The sequence below is a fragment of the Nelumbo nucifera genome, chromosome 1, assembly GCF_055504915.1.
Source record: "Nelumbo nucifera cultivar China Antique chromosome 1, China Antique-T2T, whole genome shotgun sequence".
Classification (NCBI taxonomy): Eukaryota; Viridiplantae; Streptophyta; class Magnoliopsida; order Proteales; family Nelumbonaceae; genus Nelumbo; species Nelumbo nucifera.
In genome coordinates, this window is record NC_142649.1 from 37,019,451 (window position 1) to 37,043,342 (window position 23,892).

The window sequence follows — 23,892 nt, forward strand, 5'->3', positions numbered from 1 at the left end:
ACTAGTGGAGACTGGCAGCTCGATGGATCCCTCCGTGATAGACACGTTACCGTTAAAGTCTATTACTTCCATAGTCAACCCTTTAACGGTCTCCTTCTATATGTTCAACAACTTAAGGGTGTGGACCGAGATCAGGTTCACAGAGCTTCCTTGGTTGATCATCGAGCACCGCATTTCATAGCCCCCTATCTTGGCTGTGATGTATAAGGACCGGTTATGATGAGGGTCGGTGGCCAGCATGTCATCCGAGGTGAATTCCACGTGCAATCTATCAAACTAATGGGGTTCCAATGGCCTCCTGAATGCTTCAACCAACACTCTTATGGCAAGCCTCCTTGTTGAGGCACTGGCTCCCTGTTTTTGTTGAAGAATTGTTGCAGTTCCATGCTTTGCTCAAATCTCTGGATCAGCATGTCAGGGTGATCCTGGCCTAGTGCTCCTACAACATTGATGCTCCCTTCCTGGGTGTGTGTGGGGAGGGGGTTTGTCTCTACTTGAGCTAGCTTCCTCTTGGTGAAGTCATCCAGCTTGACCTTTTGTACAAACAACCACCAAAGTGTAAAACAGTTCATCAAATCACTGTTCGATGATAGGTGAAAGTTGCACCACCTCCTTCAATGTCTCTCCTTCTCCAGATCGACTTCTGCAAGTGGCGGCGGCAGATTGATGACACGGTCTTCTATTGTCAATAGCATACACTTCATTCTTTTCGTACTACGGTGATGTTGAGGCTGGTTGGATCATCGTACTCTTGACAGTGTGTGTCGTCCACTCCACACACTTCCGTAGCTGGCTGAAGGTCTCAACTTCAATGTTCTCAATGCCTACCCTGTAGGCCAGTTGCATACCTTGCACGCATTGCTCAACAAAGCTTCTCTTAATGGTGTGCTCATCAAAAACAGAATGAGTCAAATTTTGGAACCACATGACATAGGCCAAGAGGTCCTCGCCTACGCGCTGCTCCATGTTGCATAAATCTGCCATAATCAATTTCTGTTCTAGTGTGAACCACTTGGATAGAAACCTCTTTACTAACTCCACCCACGAGTCTATGCTACACATAGTCAGATTAATGAACCAGGTATAAGCTAGTCCAGTTAGTGACTTGGAGAACTCTTTGAATTTCAAATCTCCATCTAAGGCAAATGACCCCAAGATGTCCTCGAACTTGTTCACATGTTTCTGTGGGCTCCTTTCTTCCCATCGTATTGTGGCCATTGTTGGGGTGGGACATAACAGGTAGGGTAAGGTTTGTACAAGATCTAGTCGAAGTAGGGCTTCTAGAGGACAAGTGAGGCTTGGGTTCTGTTTTGGTTTTCCATCATCAGACCTTGGACGTATTCTTTCAGCTCGTCCCAGTTGATGGGTGCTCCCGTTGCTAGGTTGTCTTACGGGATGATATGGGGTTGCTCGACGATGGAAAAACGGGTCTTCTATGTCATGTATCGTGTCGGCACGGGGTTAGCTCTGGTTGTGGGTTCGTCCACACTAGGATTTGCATTAGTGGGTTGGTGGCTTGCAGGGATGGAGGTGGAAGGGCTGACAGGGGTGTTCGGTGATTGCTCAGTCACAAATGACTTTTGGAGGAATAGTTGTAAGGTACTTCTCATCTCGTTCTGCATCTGCTCCAGGCGATCAAAATGAGACTCAAACTCATACACCTTGTTGGAAAGAATCTCAATGTTGACTTGTTCAGCCAACTCCTGTCTGGCCTGGTCTCTGATCTTTGGGTTGGTGTTTACTTGCACATTGATATGTTCCTCAGGGATGGGAGAAAGGTTAATTCTATGAGCGGCCATCCTTCATAATCAAGGAATAACCAGAGATTCTAATGTGAGTAGAGTGGTAAGCCTATGCGTGGGGGGTCTCTTTGAAAGACAAAGGAAAGTCGAGAGTGAAGGCTACGCTAAAGGCTAGAGTGAATAAATTGATAGAATGATATCCTTGTTATGAGTTGGACCCCTATTTATAGGTAGAGATCCCGAGGTCCCGAAAGGAAGGAGCTAAAAGTGTTTGATTCCCACTAGGAAAGGGAATCTTGGATTCGGTGTTAGTTGTCAGGGAACAACGCTAGGGTTTCACCACGTGTCTTTATGAAATATATCAAGGATGAGCTTTCCTTTCGTCTGAGGATTCTCATAATACACGTATGCTACTTCCTTTGCAAGCCTCCTAGACTGACATGGTGAGGGTGACGCCAATACTTATCTCACATGTCTTTTCCAATCCTATCAAATGTTCTGTCACACACGTTATTAGTGAAGCACGTGCTTCTTTATTCGTTACTGACCTATGATGAACTTGAGCTCATTGTGGGTGTGCAATGGCTTTGAGCTCATCGCAAGTCTATGTGGGCTCTAAGCTCATCGCAGCTCATTTCGGGCTTTGAGTTCATTGCAAGTATATGCGGGTTTTGAGCTCATCGCAAATGTGCACCATGTCATGAACTCATCGTGGATGTTCCTGTGGCATTGGTTTAGCACCTTTTGTGCCCTCATGGTCATGGCAACCAACATATACCTACAACCGCAACAGTGGCCCCTGTACGATAGCTAGAAAGGAAGCTCGCAGGAACATGTCAACAAATTCGAGGATGCTTTGGGGGCATTTACATTAAATGGTGATCTAAAGATCTAGGAACTCTCCAAGTCACTAACCAGCCTGACTTATTCCTGGTTCATCAACCTAACAGCCAGAAGTTTGGACTCCTAGGAGAACTTACAAAGAAATTCTTGTCCAAATGGTTCGCCCTCGAGAGAAGGCTAACAATGGTTGATCTCTGAAACATAGGGCAACACACCAGGGATGCATACACAGGATGATAAGCAGTGATATCTAAAGCTTGGCAATGAGTTCTTCACATTGTGCTATGTCAAAGAGAAGTTATACTATGTCAATTTCAAGATCTCTGTTAAGATTTGAAATATTTCATTAAATTCTTTGAAAATGGCAAGAAAACTTTTGATGATTAAACCTTGCATCACGGCATATTATGATCTTTTGCTGATTTCCCAACATACATTGGATTTTCTGTCTTGCATCACGACTTAATGTGCTCTTTGATGTTATACATATTTTAAACATTGTGTCATGGCATATCATGACTTTTTGCTGATTTCCCGACATACAATGGATTCTTCAACTTTGCATCATGGCATATCATGATTTTTTGTTGATTTCCCGATATATAGTGGATTCTTCAACCTTGCATCATGGCATATCATGACTTTTTGTTGAATTCTCGGCATATAATGGATTCTTCAACCTTGCATCAAGGCATATCATGACCTTTTTGTTGATTGCTCGGCATACAGTGGATTCTTCAATATAGCATCATGGCATATCATGACTTTTTGCTTGTTTCACGGCATAAAGTGGATTTTTTATTGCATCACGGCATAACGCGCTTTTTAGTAGTTTAAAAATTGCATCATAACATAGCATGACTTTTTGCTTGTTTCCCGGCATAAAGTGGATTTTTGATTGCATCGCGACATATCGCGCTTTTTTAGGAATTTAAAAATTGCACAATGGTATAACATGACTTTTCACTTGTTTCCCGGCATAAAGTGGATTTCCGATTGCATCACGACATATCGCGCTTTTTAGAATTTAAAAATTGCATCATGGCATAGCATGACTTTTTGCTTATTTACTAGCATAAAGTGGATTTCCGATTGCGTCGCCGCATAACGCGCTTTTTAGTATTTTAAAAATTGCATTGTGGCATAGAATGACTTTTCGCTCGTTTCCTAGTATAAAGTGGATTTTTGATTGTATCATGGCATATCGTGCTTTTTAGCTGTTTAAAATTTGCATCATGGCATATCATTGCTCTTTTGCTGATTTCCCAGCATATAGTGGATTTTCTGTCTTGCATCACAACTTAATGCGCTCTTTAATGTTATACGTATTTTGAATATTGCGTCATGGCATATCATGACTTTTTTTTATTTCCCGGTATACAATGGATTCTTCAACCTTGCATCATGGTATATCATAACTTTTTGTTGATTTCCCGGCATACAGTGGATTCTTCAACCTTGCATTATGGCATATCATGACATTTTTGCTGATTTCTCAGCATATAGTGGATTCTTTAATACTGCGTCATGGCATATCATAACTTTTTGCTTGTTTCCCGGCATAAAGTGGATTTTTTATTGTGTTGTGGCATAGTGCGCTTTTTAGTAGTTTAAAAATTGCATCATTGCATAGCATGACTTTTTTCTTGTTTTTCTGGCATAAAGTGGATTTTCTATTGTATCGTGGCATATCGCGTTTTTTTAGAAATTTTAAAATTGCATCATGGCATATCATGACTTTTTTATTGTTTCCCATCATAAAGTGGATTTCTGATTGCATCACGGCATAGCATGCTTTTTATTAGTTTAAAAATTGCATTATGGCATAGCATGACTTTTTGCTTATTTCCTGGCATAAAGTGGATTTTCGATTGCATTGCGGCATATCGCGCTTTTTAGGAATTTAAAATTTGCGTCATAGGATAGCATGACTTTTCGTTTGTTTTCCGACATAAAGTGGATTTCCGATTGCATCGTGGCATAGCATGATTTTTAGTAGTTTAAAATTTGCGTTATGGCATAGCATGTGATGAGAATAAAATCTATCATATTTTATCCCCTAATATTCTATCTTTTATACTGAATTAGTACTTAATTAGACTCATATTTCTTGTATTTCAGTTCAGGGCATGAAAGAAGGCATCAGGAGCAAAGAAAGATAAATCGGATGATTTTTCATAGTTTCGACATCATTCAGTAATCTGGGCCTAACGCGCGTATCCGAACTCCGATTGGGTGGATTCAAGACCCACTAGAAAGATAAGAGAAAAAGCCACAACTTTCATGTTTTGGGCTTTCGTAGATTCGGCCTGCATCGAAATCAAATCCGAGCCCAAATTCGAGGCAAATTCGTAGGAAGGCCCAATCCGCAGCTGAAGCCCAATTTGCAGAAAAGCCTGGCTGAAGCCCAATTTGCAGAGGAGGTTTAATACGAATCCAAGAACAAGAAACTGAGAGGAGTCCTTCTAAATCTAAATTCTTGATGTAATCTTAGAAAGATAAAGGGATTGAGTTCATTAGATAAAGAGATAAGAATAGGATTAGAATAGGACTTTCTATTCTTGTAAGATAAACTTCAAGAGGAAGTAGGAGACCACCCCCTCCCCTTTAAGTTATATAAATGGGGGGGTGCAATAGCTTGAGGCATCACTCAATCTCTGGAGGGGATCACGAATTGCATTGAGCTATCAGTCAAGAGAGGAGAAAAGAAGTCAAGAAAGAGAGGAAGGGAGATCAAGAATTCAAGAAATCTCAAGAAGAAGGTGGCGGCAAGAAGAGGAGATCTCAGCACCATGGGCGAATTCAAGAGTTCTTTCTTTCCTTTTGTTTGCTTTAATTCTCTTATCATGAACTGATTTGTTTCTTGCTAGGGCTGTGGAAAGCTTAATCATGTTAATGAATATACTTTTATCTTTATGATTTATTCAAAATTATGATTCCATATAGTCTATGAATTATTGTGTTTAATGAAATTAAGAGCTTGGCCACCTCTTAATTGATTTGTGTTATGTGAATGAATCGAGAGAGGAATTCACATAATCGACTGAATAATTCATAGTGTGAATTGAATGGTATATAGAGATATATATACATGATTCATCTGAATTTAATGGTTTTTCTTGGACTTAATGCATTTCCATCTTGAGAGCTCTACTCGAGAGATCGTAGGGCTACCTGATGGGCGTAGGTTTAGTATATCTCGGGAGAGAATATTAAATAAAATTGGGAAGACCTCAGCTCATGGGAATGACAAGTAATCTTGGTTAATCGAATCCATTAATATTCATTACATTGGTTAGGTGGACCAAAAGCCCTAGCGATTTCATCCATTGCATATTCGGTTAGTGATCACCCTTGCTTCTAATTTTCTTTTTCTAGTTTTTATTTTCAGTAGTTATTGCTCAAATTTAAATTTCGATTGTCCAAATAATTAGGGAAGACTGTGGTTCTAATACTTATTTTGTTAAATCCCTGTGGGAACAATATTTTTATACTACTTGATAACTAGTGCACTTGCTAGGGTTATATATTTATAGCTATCTGCTTTTTTGTTTGTTTTCCGGCATAAAGTGGATTTCCGATTGCATCACAACATATCACGCTTTTTAGGAATTCAAAAATTGCGTCATGGCATATCATGACTTTTTTTATTTGTTTCCCGACATAGAGTGGATTTTCAATTACATTGTAGCATATCACGCTTTTTAGGAATTTAAAATTTGTGTCATTGCATAGCATGACTTTTTGCTTGTTTCCTGGCATAAAATGGATTTCTGATTGCATTGTAGCATATCACGTTTTTTAGGAATTTAAAATTTGCGTAATGGCATAGCATGACTTTTTGTTCGCTTATTTCCTAGGATAAAGTGGATTTTTGATTGCATCGCGACATATCGTGCTTTTTAGTAGTTTAAAAAGTGTGTCATGGCATAGCATGACTTTTCACTTGTTTCCCAGCATAAAGTGGATTTCCGATTGCATCGCGGCATATCGCATTTTTTAGGAATTTAAAAATTGCATCATGGTATAACATGACTTTTTGCTTGTTTCCCAGCATAAAGTGGATTTCCAATTTCATTGTGGAATATAACATTTTTTAGGAATTTAAAAATTGCGTCATAGCATAACATGACTTTTCGTTTGTTTTTTGGCATAAAGTGGATTTCCCATTGCAACATGGCATATAGCGTTTTTTAGGAATTAAAAAATTACGTCATGATATAGAATGACTTTTTTCTCTTGTTTCCCGGCATAAAGTGGATTTTTGATTGCGTTACGGTATAACACACTTTTAGTAGTTTAAAAACTATGTCATGACATATCATGACTTTTTTGCTTGTTTCTCGGATAAAGTGGATTTTCGATTGTATCGCAACATATCGCGTTGTTTAGCAGTTTTAAAATTGCACTATGGCATATCATGACTTCTTGCTTGTTTCCCAACATAAAGTGGATTTCCGATTGTATCGTGGCATATCGCGCTTTTTAACAATTTAAAAATTGCATCATGGCATATCATTACTTTTCGTTGATTTCTTGGAATACAGTGGATTTTCTGTCTTGCGTTATGACTTTATTTATTTTTTTAATGTCGTAAAACGATTTTCATTACTTTTCAGATAGAAAATGTATTTTCTAATTTGCATCGTGGCTTATTGTGTTTTACTATATTAGTTTTTGATGTGTTTGACATGTACTGAGCCTTTCTTCCTAAGAGCACACCATTCCTCAGGAATTAAGCAATCACATGACAATAAAACTTACCTGTGTTGCACGGGAACTCCTCTTCTTCATCTTTCCATTCGCTTTAATCTTCCTTATTTGTCTTGCCCCTCTTTCAAGCCCATCCTTTGCAAAAATCTCTATGTGCATTTTGGTCTTTGTTGTTTTGTAGTTTCCTCCCTCACAACAAAGAGGGGCAACTATCAGCACCCGATTTTTGCTCAATTTGCAACCTCTACCCCCAATTCACCTAAACACCTGATTAGACTCATTCGACCTCTCTAAAACACCCAAAAACCCAAAAATCCCAACTTTTAGCCCAAAAGCCCTCAGATCCACTGTCAAACCTATTTGATAACAATCTGATGCCCCGATCAACCCCCCTACTTACACCTCAACCATTAAATCAGACACAACCATCAGACCTAGAACATCCCAAAACACCTACCCATGAAATTTGAACTCGAGATTCCTCTGTTCATCCATCCATTAAACAAAGATTCCATTTTGATTCTTCTCGCACCCACAACCCGTATCCAAATTCCCTTGATCCGAACACATCTAAACCAATCAAATCTTTTGAACCACCTCAGAGTGGTTGACAACCCTACCATGTGAAATTTCACCCAAAACTGCCTTTGTTTGCCCATTCATCGCACAAAGTTTACATTTTGAGCCCCTAAATTAACAAAATTGAGTCCTTTCTAGATCTGCCCAATCTGGGCCTAGTTGCGCCAATCTGACCCCACTAATCAATTCTGAATGTCTAAAAACCCCATCTTACAAAATTTCAACAAAAAATACCCTCATTTACCCTTCCATCCAAAAATATTCAATTTCGACCAATCCTGTTAGCCCACACATGCAAACATACTCTCTATGGTTAGACTCCATTTTTTACCCAAAATTTCAGCCATCCACCCTTTGACCCAGTTTGACTAAGCTCTTCTAAAATTACAAAAGTGCCCTTGAATACCCTAAAATTATGAAACTACCCCTACCTCCCATATAAATTCAACCTAAACATCTTCATTTACCCTAATCTGGTGAAGAATTCGAAAAAATACACTATTCGCTATGCTCTCTTCGACCCTTCGATGCATAGCGGCGAAAATCAACCTCCATCTCCGACCTACCTTTCCGACTCTTTCTCTCTCCCTCAATCCTTCTATCTTCTTCTTCCTCTCCTTCTTCTTACTCCCTTATTGAATCGGCCAAAATCACCTATAATCATTTGTTCAACACACAGTGGTGGCAGCGAGCAAAGGCGGCGATCCTTTCCCCTTTCCATCTCTCTCTCTCTCTCTCTCTCATTTATTTGTTCAACTCCCATTCTCAGTGAAGTCTATATCTCCCTCAACACACAGCTGAGAAGCCTAGTCTCCTTCATTAAATCTTCACAAACCAGTTACAATCATGGTTCTCCTTAGAGCCCTCTTTTGAAATTGTGACGGGCCCAAACATCCCTTATGCATCGATCAAGTCCAGGCCAAGACATAGTTAGTATATCTTCCACTTTCTACTGTTGATTTCCCTTCCTCGTTTGTTATATGTACACTTTGATGGTATGAAATGACCGAAGTCTAATAGTGAGGAGGGGTAACTACCGGAACCGTCACTGAGATTTCATCAAACCAGTTTCGGTATAACCTCTAAAGGGTGTTAATTTTTCATGTCTCCTAGCTATGTTATTTTATTTTTGTTTATTCTCAGACTTTTTTTTTTTATCGTTGGTTAAATAGAAAATAGTGTGTATTTCTTTCGCATACCAGCTCTGTTCTTCACCGCGTTAATGCTAGCTATGCTATTCATTTTAGCTATTCATTTCAGTTTTAATGCATAACTCATCTTGATCTATACGTTGTTATTCCTCGAAGATGTGGTGTGTTCCAGTGACTGTTTAGAGGTTCAACTGCATCATGTTTTTTTTTCTCTTGTCTGCATCTTATTGTCTCATTGTGCTCATGATCGTCATCTCTCATGGAAAACACCATTCTATCGCTTGATTTTGTTTCATTGATCATTGAGATTAGTAGTCTGCATACTCTGTATTTCCCTTGTCTGCACTTTGATCAAATAGCCTACTCTATGAATGAAAATAAAAATGGGTTTCTGGGTGAGTTCGGCTTCAGTCAAGGCAAAGCCCATCCAAGCAGCCTTTCATGGTTGATTTCCTAGTTCATTCATGCTTTTAGTTTGGTTTTACAGATTATTAATTGCTTTTAATTAGTCATGGTATTGCTTGCTTAAATTTGTGCTTATTTGGAATCCCATGTGGGCCCCACCTATTGGACCCGAGGTGTGCCTAACCCCTTCCCTCTCCCATTCGAGTCTTACTTGGACTGGTTAGCCGGTGCCTTGGGCTTTGGTGTCACTAATAAATCAAAAGCACTTTTCGATGTAAGTCTCAGAGGTCCCATCACCTCCTTTTCATTTACTTGATGGGTGGGGATTCCATTTCCCGCCCAAGTGGCAAGTGAGCCATTTTCCAACGCTCACAACCCAAAAAAAAAACTATGTACTATTTAGGGTCATTCTCTCTGTGTAAATGATGACCCTAAATAGAATGTAGTTTTTTACCAAGGCTGCGTTTAGTGGGGTTTCTTGCCTATAAATGGGTTTTTTGAGTAGTACTTTTTTGATAAATGCACTTAACATCCATTTGGTGAGGTGCTTTTTCTAATGAAAAAGAAAACACATTTGACAACATTGCGTGGTTCAAAAATAGGCTTTTGTCAAATTTAAAGACAATATTATCCTCTATTGTGTATGTAATCATAAAAAAACATGTATAAACACCATTTTATCCATTAAATGTCATTTTCTTTGCTACCATGATTATGTATGAATAAAACGAAAAAGCGTATGAACCATACTTGCTTTATCACAAAAAGTGCTAGAGGCATTTGATTCAAAACAAACAACAAAAAAGAAATAAATAAATAGAGGAGTGAGATGGAGTGGTGGGAATCAATATTTGATCAAATCTCTCCTTCTTTTTCTCTCTCTCTCTCTCTCTCTATATATATTTATTAAAATTGGTCATGCCATGTCAATATCTCTCTCCTTGGTTCAAATCTCCCTTCCTAATTTTCTATTTTTTTGAATTATTTATTTATTTTTTAATTTCACATAATTATCCATTAAACCAATAAGAAAATCACATATGGCTTATCCCAAGGCTTGGCCCATGGACCAGCCCAACCCACAGCACGGCACGGGCCCGTGGGGGGTCGAGCCATGGCCGTATCGAACGGACCCCCCAAATTATCCTAGACGAGGGAGGCATGGCCTGGGACGCTTTGTAGGCCAGCACGACACGACTCACACTTTGTGCGAACCACATGCAGATTGTGTCGTGCTGACCCAACACAACCTAATTTACACCTCTACTTGAACCCGTCCAATACTAGAGACGGGATAGGGAAATTCAGGGATTATCCATCTTTGATGAGGAATTGGGTGCTTTGCCCCTGAACTCGCCCGGCATTGAGGAGTAGTTACCTTGCCTTGAACCCGCGTGGCATTGGGGACGGGGCAGGGATAGGGTAGAGTGTCTTGACTATGGGACAGGGAAAGGGATGGGGTGCCCTATCCTTAACTCACCCCATTGTTGGTCCTATATAATTATTAATTATCAGTGGAATTAATAAAAATGTTAGCTTTTATAATTATTTTTATTTATTTAAAATTAATCAAAATTTTATTTAAAAATAAAAAAAAAGAATAAAATGTTTAAAATTACTACAAATTATTAATAAAACTAAATTTATTAAAAAATATTTATTCATATTCAATTAACAATAATTGTTTTTTATAAATCAAAAAAATAAAATTATTAAATCTTTTAAGTTTTTCCATGCATCGCACGGGTCCTTGCTAATTTTTAAGAAAAAACAGAAAAATGATTGGTAATCGAACTTATGGCAGGTCGTCGCCACCGCAAGTGGTATGAATTAAAAAGGGAAAGAAAAAATGGAGAAGATGGAGGAAGGGTTTTAGAGGTGATGGGGGCATTCTGGATACTAAGAAAATTTAAAAGGGCAAAAACGGGATAAAAAATAAGAAGCATTCTTGATGATACAAGGAGCAGGCAGGAAGCTGTCCATCAACTACTTTTTCAGTTTTTCTAATGGGCCTTTTCCAGTAAAAATGCCCATTTACTGTTCACCGAACGCATTTTTGGGTGTTTTCCTAATATGCAATAAGCATAAAAGCGCTTGTTTTAAAGTCACCCAAACATCACTCAAGTAGTTCGCGGATCTATGTAAAGAATATTACATAATGACATAATTTACGAGTTACACAAAAAAATAGTTAATTAACCCCCTCTGCCCCCTCTCTCTCTGTTTTCTTTCTTTTTTATTCTTTCATTTTCCTTTCTCTTTCTTTTTTATTTTTTATTTTTATTTTTTTGCTTTTGCAGTGGTTTGCTTGCAATGCAAATCACTCCAAAGATTCCCAGGGTCTGACCTTGACCTTCGGAAACAGAGGCTTTGCTTTCATGGTTCCCAAGCTTCTGGGTTTTGAATTCCGTCAAAGGGTTTTGCTCAGGAACCCATCTAGGGTTTTGTTTATGAACTGGTTTAGGGTTTTGGACTTGGCTCATGGATTTACAGACCCTTCTATTGTATGTTGAAGGGAAAGGGGAATAAGTGTTTTGGACTTCAGAAGCAGGACCAGAGATGAAATGCGACAAGCCAAGTTGGATTAGACATGAGGGAATGCAAATTTTCTCTATCGACATTCAACCAGGTGGACTTAGGTTTGCAACTGGTGGAGGTGATCACAAGGTAGAGTTTTTCTTATCTGGGTAGTCCTTTTTTTTCCCGGTTAAATCTTGTTGGGTCCTCTCCGTTTTCGTTGTACTTCATATTTTTTCTTGTTAAAATTTTTGGCTCAGGTGGTTTTTTTTTATGAGTTCTCTCTCTGAACCGAGCTTTTGATATTTGATCACTTTCAGTTTTTGATTTTTAGCTTTCTTATTAGGTTAAGTACTTTGGTTATTATGGAACAATTTTTACACTGTAAGATGCATTTGGTAGAGCCATGAAACATCTAAGTCGTAGAATGCAGCTTTGTGGTACTATGTAGCGACAGTGGAGAAAAAAAAATCATGCGCTCATAACCTGCTTAAAATTCACCTTTTAGTCAGGAGTCAAGCTTCTAATATACCTGCCAATTAACCATAACTTCTTTTTTGGTGGTAGATGCTAGTTAACAATAAGCTATGCATGGCTATATATGTCTGATTTTAAGGTTGACGAATAGTATTTATGTGGTCATGTTTCTATATCTCATCACTTAACGCCTGTCTGTACTTGAAGTTCAGTCAGAGTATTAGAACTTTAGGAGGAGTTTATTGCTGACCATATTAGTCTTCCTACTTCTGTTAATGCTGAATTTCTACTTTTAGTTGGTGGATTTTACTACTGATCCAAAGGTAATGACTTTTTTTAATTACTTCCTTGAAGACGTTTTTAGCTAGCTTCCCTCCTTCAGGTTCTTATTGAACTTTATAATGCTACAGGTCATTGTAACTGGGTGTTTATGGTTGCAATTTTTAATCCAACTTCTAATCTTTCCAATACCAAATAAGAAAAACAAATTGATTATGCCTTCTATTTCTGTCTTATTTTATGAAATGCCCTGAAGAACCATTTTAATGAGAAAACTTTATGCCAGATTCACATGTACGCAAACTTGTCAATTAACATGTAGGCAAACTTATCAATTGTAACTTTGACATAAATAATTTTATCTATTTTTCATGAATTTGATTAATAACTATTTAATTGCGTACTATTTTGTTTGACATAAATATATGAGAATCTAATTTTTGTATAATGTTATGTAGGTGAGGATATGGAATATGAAATGTGTGGATAGGGACTCAGAAAATGACCAATCAACTCAGAAACTACTGGCAACCCTCCGTGATCACTTTGGATCAGTTAATTGTGTTAGGTGGGCAAAGCATGGGCGCTATTTAGCATCGGGGTCTGATGATCAGGTCATTCTCATTCACGAAAGGAAACCTGGGTCAGGCACTACTGAGTTCGGGAGTGGAGAGCCCCCTGATGTCGAGAATTGGAAAGTTACCATGACTTTGAGAGGACACACTGCAGATGTGGTAATTGAAATGCTTTCACTTGGTTTATGATTTGATAAATAGTGTTGTTATCAGCATCTATCTAACCGGTGAGTTCTTTTCATGATTGAATTAGGTAGATCTTAATTGGTCTCCAGATGACTCAATATTAGCTAGTGGGAGTTTGGATAACACAGTACACATTTGGAACATGAGTAATGGTATTTGTACTGCTGTTCTAAGGGGCCATTCCAGTCTAGTTAAAGGTGTTGCATGGGATCCCATTGGCTCTTTCATAGCTAGCCAGTCAGATGATAAGACTGTTATTATTTGGCGAACTAGTGACTGGAGTCTTGCTCATAGGACGGATGGACACTGGGCAAAATCTGTATGATTGTGCTCCTTATCTAACATTCTTCTCTTAACCTTTTATTTTTCTTTCTGCAATTCTAATTTGGAAAATGTCTTTTCAGCTTGGATCAACCTTTTTTAGGCGGCTTGGGTGGTCACCTTGTGGCCATTTCATCACCACCACTCATGGTTTTCAGAAGCCAAGGCATTCTGCACCTGTATTAGAAAGAGGGGAATGGTCTGCCACCTTTGATTTCTTAGGACACAATGCTCCTGTTATTGTGGTGAAATTTAACCACTCAATGTTCCGGAGGAATTTTTCCAATGGTCAGGAAGTAAAAGCTGCACCATCTGGATGGACTAATGGAGCCTCGAAGACTGCAGCAAAGGAATCACAACCATACAATGTCATTGCAATTGGGAGCCAGGATCGCACTATTACTGTATGGACTACTGCAAGTGCTCGTCCTCTCTTTGTTGCCAAGCATTTCTTTACTCAAAGTGTTGTAGATTTATCCTGGTAATGAACAGAAGCTGTTTAATGGCCACTTCATTTTTCCCAAGACACTTAAAGAACCTTCTTATTTTAATGATTTTAATCTGAAGTTCCCTTTCATTTCTGGTTTTAACCATGCCCCCTAAAAAAACAATATTTTCCTGTGCTTACTTCTTTTTCCTTTTCTCAAACAGGAGTCCTGATGGATATTCACTTTTTGCCTGTTCCTTAGATGGGACTGTGGCAACATTCCATTTTGAGGTAAAAGAGATTGGCCACCGAATTAGTGACTCTGAGCTTGATGAGTTAAAAAGAAACCGCTATGGTGATGTCAGAGGAAGGCAAGCAAACTTAGCTGAAAGCCCAGCACAGTTATTGCTAGAGGCAGCCTCGGCTAGGCAAGCCACAAGTAAAAAGGCAAACATTGGTGGTTTGCAGAACCAAACTCCTGGAAAGTTGTCCAGTGATTTGGGTGTTCCTGATATGACTCAGACACTTTTAAAGGCTTCTGAGTCCCAAGTTGACGATGGAAAGAAAAATGGAACAGCTGGTGGAGATGGGTTAAACAAAGCTGTAACTTCCACCCGGATTTCTAGTCCTGTGAAGCAAAGGGAATATAGACGGCCTGATGGCAGAAAAAGAATTATTCCTGAGGCAGTAGGGGTGCCTGCTCATCAGGAAAGTATCTCTGGTGGGCCCAATGCTCAAGCACTTGAGTTTCATCGCACTGACTCAGATAAGAGAAGGGATGATAATGGGGTGGTTCCTGCTGATGGTGGAATTCGGGATGGTTCTCTGAAGAGACCATTTAGTGGAAGTTTTGAAACAGACCATTGCGGGGCTAAAGAGCGGTCAGGAATCACTGCTAGGGCATCCATTAGTGAGAACCTGGTCATTGAGAAGGTTCCTTTCTCTGCAGCTGATAGACAATTAAATGTAGAACAATCGGGGACTGTCAAGGCTTCTGGTTCTCATATTGCTTGTAGTACAGCTCTTTCAATTAGGGTCTTTGGTAAAAAAGAAGGAGAAGATTGCAGTCCAGTCTGTTTGGAAGCTTGTCCTGTTGAACGTGCTGTCAATGATGTGGTTGGGGTGGAAAATGCATTTACAAGTAAAGAAACAGAAGTTACATGCAGAAGAGGGTCTCAAACTCTTTGGTCTGATCGGTTGTCTGGAAAAGCAACAGTCTTGGCTGGAAATGCCAATTTTTGGGCTGTTGGCTGTGAAGATGGATGCTTGCAGGTAACACTTTAAGAATCTGACCTGAAGAAAGATTTATTCTATGTTCAATTTGAAAAGATGTCATTTTAACATAAATTTACCATCAAATGTATCTCCCAACTCCCATGTTAACAAGTCATGACTACAAACTACATTATGAAGGGTAGAATTTTTTTTCCAATTTTAAATTTCTTCACCCTTTCTAGTGGTCATTTTATGTCAAGTACCTTAAAGCTTCTAGCTCTTCTATTAACTTATCCTTTGGCGGTCTTGAATTAAAACTTGCAAGTTATTTGCCTTATAAATCTAATACATTCATATTCATTTATCAAAAAAAAAATGTGAGACATTCAAAGCCAAAACATGTAGCTCCAAACAAATTGAATGAATTTTCTAGGTGAGGATATCATCTATCCTGAGGGCACTGACAGTAGGAGTTGGATCTTCAAACCAGCAGGGCCTTCCTCCTACCTCTTTTTAAAAACCTTTTTGACTTCTAGTAGTCTTTTGGCGTAAAATGTCCCAACTTCTAGGAAAGTCCTCCCTTAACTCATTTCTTGAAGGTTTTGAATTAAAATTAACATGCCCCTTGTATTCTATCAAATCTAACAAGTCTGAGAAGCTCAGAACCAAAATGTTCAGCTTTAAAGTTATTCAGGAGTTGATCCCTGAGGCTGGCATTCTCCAAAATCTTTTTGATACCCTTCGTGTAGAGTGCATCTGTCCCCATTCTTTCCATCTGAGGTGGTGCAGAAGATCCTATTTCTCCAAGATTAGAGCCTTTTACTGGAAAATCCCTCACAAGAAAGTGCATACCTGTGACTTGTTTTAGAGGACACTGGGAGGGACTTAGGTGCATTTTTTTTTGTCTCATGCTTTCCTCATTTCTGGAAGAAAGAAGTTGCTCAGCCACTTATTTGTCCATTGTACATTTACCTTCTTGATTTTTGGTTTACTTTTTTTTTTCGGTTTTGTTTTCTTTGTTTACCTTTCTTTGTTATCAATCTTTCTTTCCTATCTTTGTTACTTTTTTTTTTTGGTTTACTTTTCTATCTTTGTTATATTGGAGTTGGCCTCAGTGCCTGTTTCAGTTTTAGGGGCAAAATCTTGTGGGCGTACATGTGGAATGAGTTATCTAAGGGATGGCTAAGAATTATGGCATATTTCTACAACATAGAATACTCTCATGAGGTTTTTGATCTTGTTTATGCCAGGGTTATTTACTAATTATAGGTGGAGATGTTTAGAGACTTTTTAGTCAGTTTCTTAGTTCTGAGTGGGGTTATATTAGCAACCCTAGGTCTTGAGGGATAGCCAAGGCTCTTAATAGACAGTAGAAGAAATGAGGGGAGAGAATGGTGCAATATGTGATCATCGCCTACTCAAATAATGCAAGAGCAAAGAAGTCAAAATTGGACTTTTCTGATTAGTTTGGCCATAACTATTTTAATTGAAGTTTCATAACATCATATAAGTGTTTTAGGAGTTGCTTTTTTTTTTTTTTTGAGTCAAAACCTGATAGTGGCCATTCTCTAATTTTCTCTTTGTTCTTGTAGAACTGGCCACCCTTAGAGGGTCTATATATTTGTCTACTGAGTAAAATATCTATATAATCATATTTTGAGTGAAACTTTCTTATTGTTGCTTGATGAGTGATTTCTGTTCCTAACCCCATAAGCCTAGTAATAATTCTTGGCCCCCTCCCATTAATTGATTCCAAGTTTTCTTTCGCTTCATTCTCTCCATCTTCTCTCGATTCTACAGTTGCCATTATAGCCATCAATTATCTACTAATTCTTCTTCATCATGAAAGTTCAATCAACACCCCTAAAGGAGAGAAGCTAATCTGTGCATTTACTTCAATTTTCAGTAAAACTTGAAAATTTCCATTTTAAGCAGATTTCCTCATTTTGTGCCAAACCATGGCTTTGTATCGAGTTAATTATAAAAAATGCCCTTGTATTGAGTTGTCCTCTACCAGTATTTATCACAATCTATCCTTCCCATTGTTAAAATGTCAACATATTCCCTAATATTTTCACGGCATATTTCCATTTCCATGGATACTGAGTACTGACAAATATTACTAGAATCAATATATTCTCCAATAAGAACTACTAGAGTTATGTGGAGATGGTATCATAAAATGATCAGTTGGCAACTATATGTAGATTTTGAGTAGTAGTATTATTGCTTTCCTAGTGGACATGATCACTTTGAGCCAGCTCAAGATTACTTTTGGACGTAGCATTAAATTTTAGCTTTTGTTTACCTAATAGATTATTTGGTTGATCTATTATAATTATGTGCTCTTTTTGTGAGTTTAGGTTTTCCTTGAACTTATTCTATTGTTTAGTTTTAGCTTTTAAATTCTACAGGGCAGCTTCACAATGTATTATTTTGTCTGCAAACATTAGCTTCTTGTATTTGATGGTTTGGGACAAGATAATAATCTGAAAGGGTGTACTTATGCTTCTTTATCATTGTTTAATTCTGTAAATTTCATAATGTTTCCACCATTTGTATAATTTCTTTAAAATTTCCATACGATATTTCTGATAGTTCCAACATGTTTCCTTCTTGCCATCATCATCTAAGCCTTGTCCCAACTATATGGTACATGAATCCTGTTTTGCCATTCCATTCTGTTCAGTCCCATATCCATTGTCAAATTTTGGGTGCAATTACTTCTTCGTTACTTCCACCCAAGTCCTTTTTGGTCTGTCCCTAGCTCTTCTAGCCTGTTCAATTTGTAACGTATCACTTCTAACAGGTTCTGTGGATGGTATTTCTGTGCATGTGACCAGACCACTTCAATATGCTTTTCTCTCATTTTATCACCTATTAGAGCTACTCCTAGGTTCCTTTTTCTCGATAAGAAAAAGTTAAAATTTCATTGGTATCAGAAAGGATAAGTAACTGTTACAAGCATCCCAAAGGGAGGTGCAAGATGCAGCCCCACTCTTAAAGAAAAAACAGCAAGAGATTTACAAATAATGCCCAAAACAACTGATTCCTTATTACCCCTTGCTTGGCTAAAGAATCAGCCAAAATATTATCTTCCCTCCCCACCCATTGTATAACCAGATTCATATGTTGTGTTAGTCATTTGAATTTCTTCATTTCATCTCTATAGCACCATATCATTGAATCTGGATTCTTTATCCAGTCCACCACCACCTTGGAGTCCCCTTCTATCACCAGGTTCTCCAAATTCATCTCTTTTGCTATCTGAACCAAGGTTGTCAAGGCGAGGCGATTTTTAGAGGTCGCGTTGCCCTATGCCAAGGTGTTTTTTGTATTAGGCGCTCACCCATATATATTATATTATTTTTTTGAATGCGCATATGTATTATATGATTTTATTGGTTGGTTTTATTTTATTAGAATACACCATGTTGTATGTTACCATTTTTATTAAAGTAATTCTCTTTTATATTAAAACTACAAAAGTTTCTTTGGGTTTGAGACTTTGAGTTCTGAACCGAGAGAAGAGTAGAAAAACCGAGGACTGTGAAGTTTCCATTGTCCAGTCCAAGTCGTCCAAGACCTCTAGGTAAGTTTCTCTTTAAGAAATATTTTTGGGATGAAACATGGGCTCCTCCTTCCTAAAATCACACTGGTACTCCTTTATTTTACTTTCTTACCTTTAAAAAAAAACACTTTTGGGAATGAAACAGGGGCACTGCCCCCTTCTTCTTCTTCTTCTTCTTAAACAAGGGCTGTGCCCCAACTTTCTAAAACTTTCCTATATTTTTTGCACTATTTTTTAATAGTGTTTTTTTTTTTTAACGAAACAGGGGCTCTATCCCTTTATTTTTCTCTCTCCTTTTTCGTTACATTCTCCATTTTTTTAGCCTGAAACAGGGTCTCCACCCCCTTAAACATAGTCCAAGTCTTCCTCTTGGACAACTTATTTTGGGAATGAAACAGGGGCTCCGCCCCCTTAATTTTTCTTTTCTTAGTTGCACTCCCTCATTTTTGTTGGCCTGAAACAGGTATGATGTATATATGATGGCATTTTATGTTTTATTTGAATGATTTTATTGCTAATGGCTAGCATCCATGTAGGTTAGTATAAAAAACTAATCAAGTAGCTTAAGAGGGGTAGAGATATTTATTTTCTACTTTCAAATTCCCCGTCTAGGCGCCTAGGCGACTGAGCGCCCTGTGGTCGCCTAGGTGCCTTGACAACTATCATCTGAACACCTTGTAAGACTGCGTCCAATTCAGCTTTCAATGAGTCTCCATTCCCCACTGGTTCTGAATAGAGTGCTACTAAAATCCCTTCCTTATCTCTTATGGCCCCTCCTATTTCAAAAGGACTTGGGTTTCCTTGGCTACTTCCATCGAAATTTAGTTTCAGAAAATCTTCAAATGGAGGTACCCAAGCCAACCTTGTTTTAACCTTCTGCACTGAGCCTGAAACCATCGAGTACCAGTTCCTCCAAATATCATCAAAGGAGTACTATTTAAACAAATCCGAAGTTAGTAGCCAATGTATAACTCTAATCATTACACGGTTTATAACTTGTTGCTTGCTTCTCTCTTCTTGGAGGATCCTAGCATTTCTTTCTTCCCACAAGGTCCAAATCACTGCTGCCCTAGAGCATCTCCACATTAATCTTTACCTTCTCTTTGGCCAAGCAAAAGCTGATGAATCAAACATCTTAATCTCCATTGGCACATTCCACCTACACCCAAACAAAGAGAAAAACCAATCCCAAATATCTGCAGCGAAGGAACAGGAAATTAGTAAGTGGTAACAAGATTCACTATCAGATTTACAAAGAGTGCACCAATTTGGAGAAATACAAATACAAGGTCTCTTCTTTGTAAGAAATCCAGAGTGTTAACTTTCCCATATACTACTTCCTTCATACGACTTCATTTCCGTGCTAGTCGTATTTATTTTAAAACCTCTTCTTTCTAATGTATTTGTCCACAAACCTAATTTTGCATTTAATCTTTCTTTAGTTTCATCATTCTAAGCACCTAATTTTGCATTATGTTTCCAATGTTTAGATATTGGATTTTTGACACTCATTTTAAAACTTGATCCTTCTCAATTTTATCTCTCAACTCTACCTTTGCCTAAATGCTAGTTATCAAAGTTATGTTGGTTTGTTTTATGGAGTGAAAATTTGCCTTTTTGTGGGAAACTTGTGTAGGATGCCTTAAAATAAAATTGCCCCTCACAATCCATCATTCTAAACACCATGACATTCTCATTGAAAAATTTTACCTCTATGGGTAAAGAGTTGGATTGGTTTAAGATACCTAAGGATCTTAAGGTTAGACTTGAAAGGAGATTTGATTTGGAGGAAATAAAGTAAGCTGTTTTCTCTGTGGATACAACTAAAGCACCAGATCCAAATGGATTTACAATGGCTTTTTACCAAGATTGTTGGGACATTTTAAAACATGACATTTAGAGGGTCTTCAATGAATTTTTTTTAGAGAGGTGTGATAAATCAAGGGTCGGATTCTACTTTTATAGCTTTGGTTCTAAAGAACAGTGGTGCTATTCACCCAAAGGAGTTCAGACCTATCAATTTGGTAAACAACTTATATAAAATTATTGCTAAGGTGCTCTTAAGGAGAATTAGGGTTGTGCTTCCTCACCTCATTTCCCAAAACCAAGGTGCCTTTGTTAGTAGTTGGCAAATAACAGATCAGATTTTAATTGCTAATGAGAGTGTGGAGGACATGAAAAGAAGTGGGAGAAAAGGAGTTGTGTGCAATTTGGATCTAGAGAAGGCCTATGACTTGGTGGATTGGTCCTTCTTATTGCAAGTCTTGGAGAACTTTGGTTTTGGGGTGAAATGGTGCAAGTGGATTCAAGGTTGTATAGAAGATTGCCACTACTCTATTCTGGTGAATGGAGCGGTTGTAGACCATTTCCTTGCAATTAGAGGCCTTAGACAAGGGGACCCCCTTTCCCCATTTTTATTCACATCAATTATTGAAGTTTTGGGCAGACTAACAACTAGGGCTGATTCTAGACACCTAGTGAGAGGATGGGGGTAGGTAGAGATAGGGTACCAATCACTCATCATTTACAATTTGCTGATGATATTATATTGTTCCGTAAGGGTTGAAATTGGTGGTGCAACTTTTTGAAAAAAATGTCAAATCTAAGTGAATTTTGACAAAAGTTGTGTGGTGGGGATCAGTATGGATGAGAGAGAATTGGTAGACAGGGCGAAAATTCTAGGATGTAGGACCTCTAAGTGGCCTCTCAACTATTTGGGTCTGCCTTTAGGGGATAATTCGAAAAATAATAGTTTTGGAACCCAATGGGGGATAGGTTTACTAAGAGGCTAGCTTCATGGAAGAGGAATTACTTGTCTTTGGGTGGTAGGATTACATTGATTAAGTCTACCTAGACCAACTTGCCAGTTTATTTCTTATCTGTCTTAAGGAACCTGGAAGGAGTGAGCAGAGTGTTGGAAAAATTGATGGGAGATTCCTTGTGGGGACTTGGGGAAGAGAAAAGAGATCATATAGTTGGGTGGGAGGTAGTCACTAGAAGCAAGGAAGTGGGTGGATTGGGTATAGGAAGTATTCAAAGGAAGAATGAGGCTTTACTTGGAAAATGGTTGTAGATGTTGCCAATGGAAAATGATAATTTATGGGCTAAGGTGATTATAAGTATTCATGGGAAAATGGAAGATTGTTAGGATGCTGGAACTCTGGCTAGGGCTACACAAGCTTCTCCTTGGAAATCTATACATGCCATTCTTCCTTCTTTCATGCCATTCATCAGGTATGATCTATGTTCCAAGAGTAGGGTGAAATTTTGGTAACATATTTGGGTGGGGGATGTGAGCTTGAAAGAACAATTTCCTTCTTTGTTTAAAAATGAGCCTATGATATTGATCCAAAAAAAAAAAAAATGAGCCTGTGTCCACCTTTTTGGTACCCCCTGAATCATTTCTTGGGTTTAGTTGGGATTTGGGTCTTAGAAGGGGTCTTAGGGATGTCTCTGCCTTAATTCAAATCTTGGGAGGGGTGGTTTTGGACTCAGAGAGGAGGGAAAGCCGGATTTGGACTCTGACCTCATTTGGTGAGTTTTCTTGTTCTTCCTTTTGTTAAGGCCTTAACACAACCCTTTGATAGTTTGGGTTTAGATTTTCCAGTTTTGGAAGTTTGGGCTAAACCGATTCCTCCAATGATTGGTGTTTTTTGTTGGGAAGATGTAACACTAGTGACTTGCTCAAGAGAAAAAGACTTAATTGGTGCACTGGTGTATCCTTTGCAAGGCAAATGGTGAGAGGTGCGAGCTACAACCTCTCAACTGATTATAAAGAAACTTAAAAGGAAAAGACAAGCATTACAGCTGAGCCAAAACAAGACTTCCCTATTTGCCCCTTGCTTAGCTAAACCATCAGCCAAAGCATTTGCTGATCTCCCCACCCAATGTGTACTAACAAATTTATTCCTTATCAGCCACTTAAATTATATGACTTCATTTCTGTAGCATCATGTAGTTTCCTCAGGGTTCTGCAACCACCCTACCACCACCTTAGATTCCCCTTCTATATTTGGGAATGGTTTTTCTCTTTGTTTGGTTGCAGATGGATGCCCCCGCCAGATGTAAAAAGTTTGTTTGCCTCCTTTTTTAGGTGGCCAAACATGGGTAGAATTATTTGGAGATGTATCAGAGCTGCCATATGCTGGACAATTTGGGAGGAAAGTAATTCAAGGATTTTTAATGAAAAGGAGAGGAATTGGGAGACCATTATTGAAACAGTTATTATTAGAGTGGTGCATTGAAATCTCTGGAAATGTTTGAGGATATCTCCACAGATATGATGAGGAGAAATTGGAAGTAGCTAATTGAGAAGATTAGTCCCCTTTGGTCTCCTCCAGCCTCTAGTTTTATCAAATTGAACTATAATGGGAGTAATGAAGGTAATCTGGGGTCTTCTAGAATTGGAGGAACTTTCATAGATGAGGATGGGAAAGTCATTGCCCTATTTTCTGGTCCTATTGGTGTATGCAATTCACTTTGAGCTGAAGTTTTGGCTGTGCTGGAAGGAATGAAGAAGGCAAAGGAGCTGGGCTGCCGTAAGCTCATTGTTGAAGGGGATTCAAAACTGGTTATAGGGTGGCTGCAAAAAGAGAAGATTGGTCTATGGAAGTTTGCTAATGAAAAATGAATGTTCAACAGGCTAGCATAAGGTGTTGGAGATTCAGTTACAATGGGTAAAAAGAAGTGCTAATTCATTTGCAGATACTCTTGCTAAACAAGGGGTGGGAAGAGAACAATTGTTTTGGGCTATTTTGTAATTTGGATTGTATTTTGTTTTTTAGGGGAGGGTTACGAGAGTTTACCCTGCCCCTAGTCACCTTTGTACTTCCCTTATTTCTTAATGAGAGTTTCTGTTATTGATAAAAAAATAACATTAATAAAAGGTGTC

At 38.4% G+C, this 23,892-nt stretch overlaps 1 protein-coding gene across 2 annotated transcripts in view; it reads left to right on the forward strand.

Annotated features, from left to right (window-relative positions):
* The first annotated feature begins 11,564 nt into the window (after positions 1-11,564).
* HIRA (histone chaperone HIRA-like protein) overlaps positions 11,565-23,892 on the forward strand; it is a 31,212-nt gene continuing 18,884 nt past the window's right edge. Inside the window, exons 1-5 of one of the 2 annotated variants that reach the window (XM_010274244.3) lie at positions 11,565-12,100; positions 13,165-13,440; positions 13,535-13,786; positions 13,872-14,269; positions 14,440-15,487. In XM_010274244.3, the coding sequence (XP_010272546.1) occupies positions 11,993-12,100; positions 13,165-13,440; positions 13,535-13,786; positions 13,872-14,269; positions 14,440-15,487 (2,082 nt within the window). In that variant the 5' untranslated portion in view covers positions 11,565-11,992. The remainder of the gene's footprint in view (positions 12,101-13,164; positions 13,441-13,534; positions 13,787-13,871; positions 14,270-14,439; positions 15,488-23,892) is intronic. The other variant, XM_010274245.3, reaches the window with a different exon arrangement.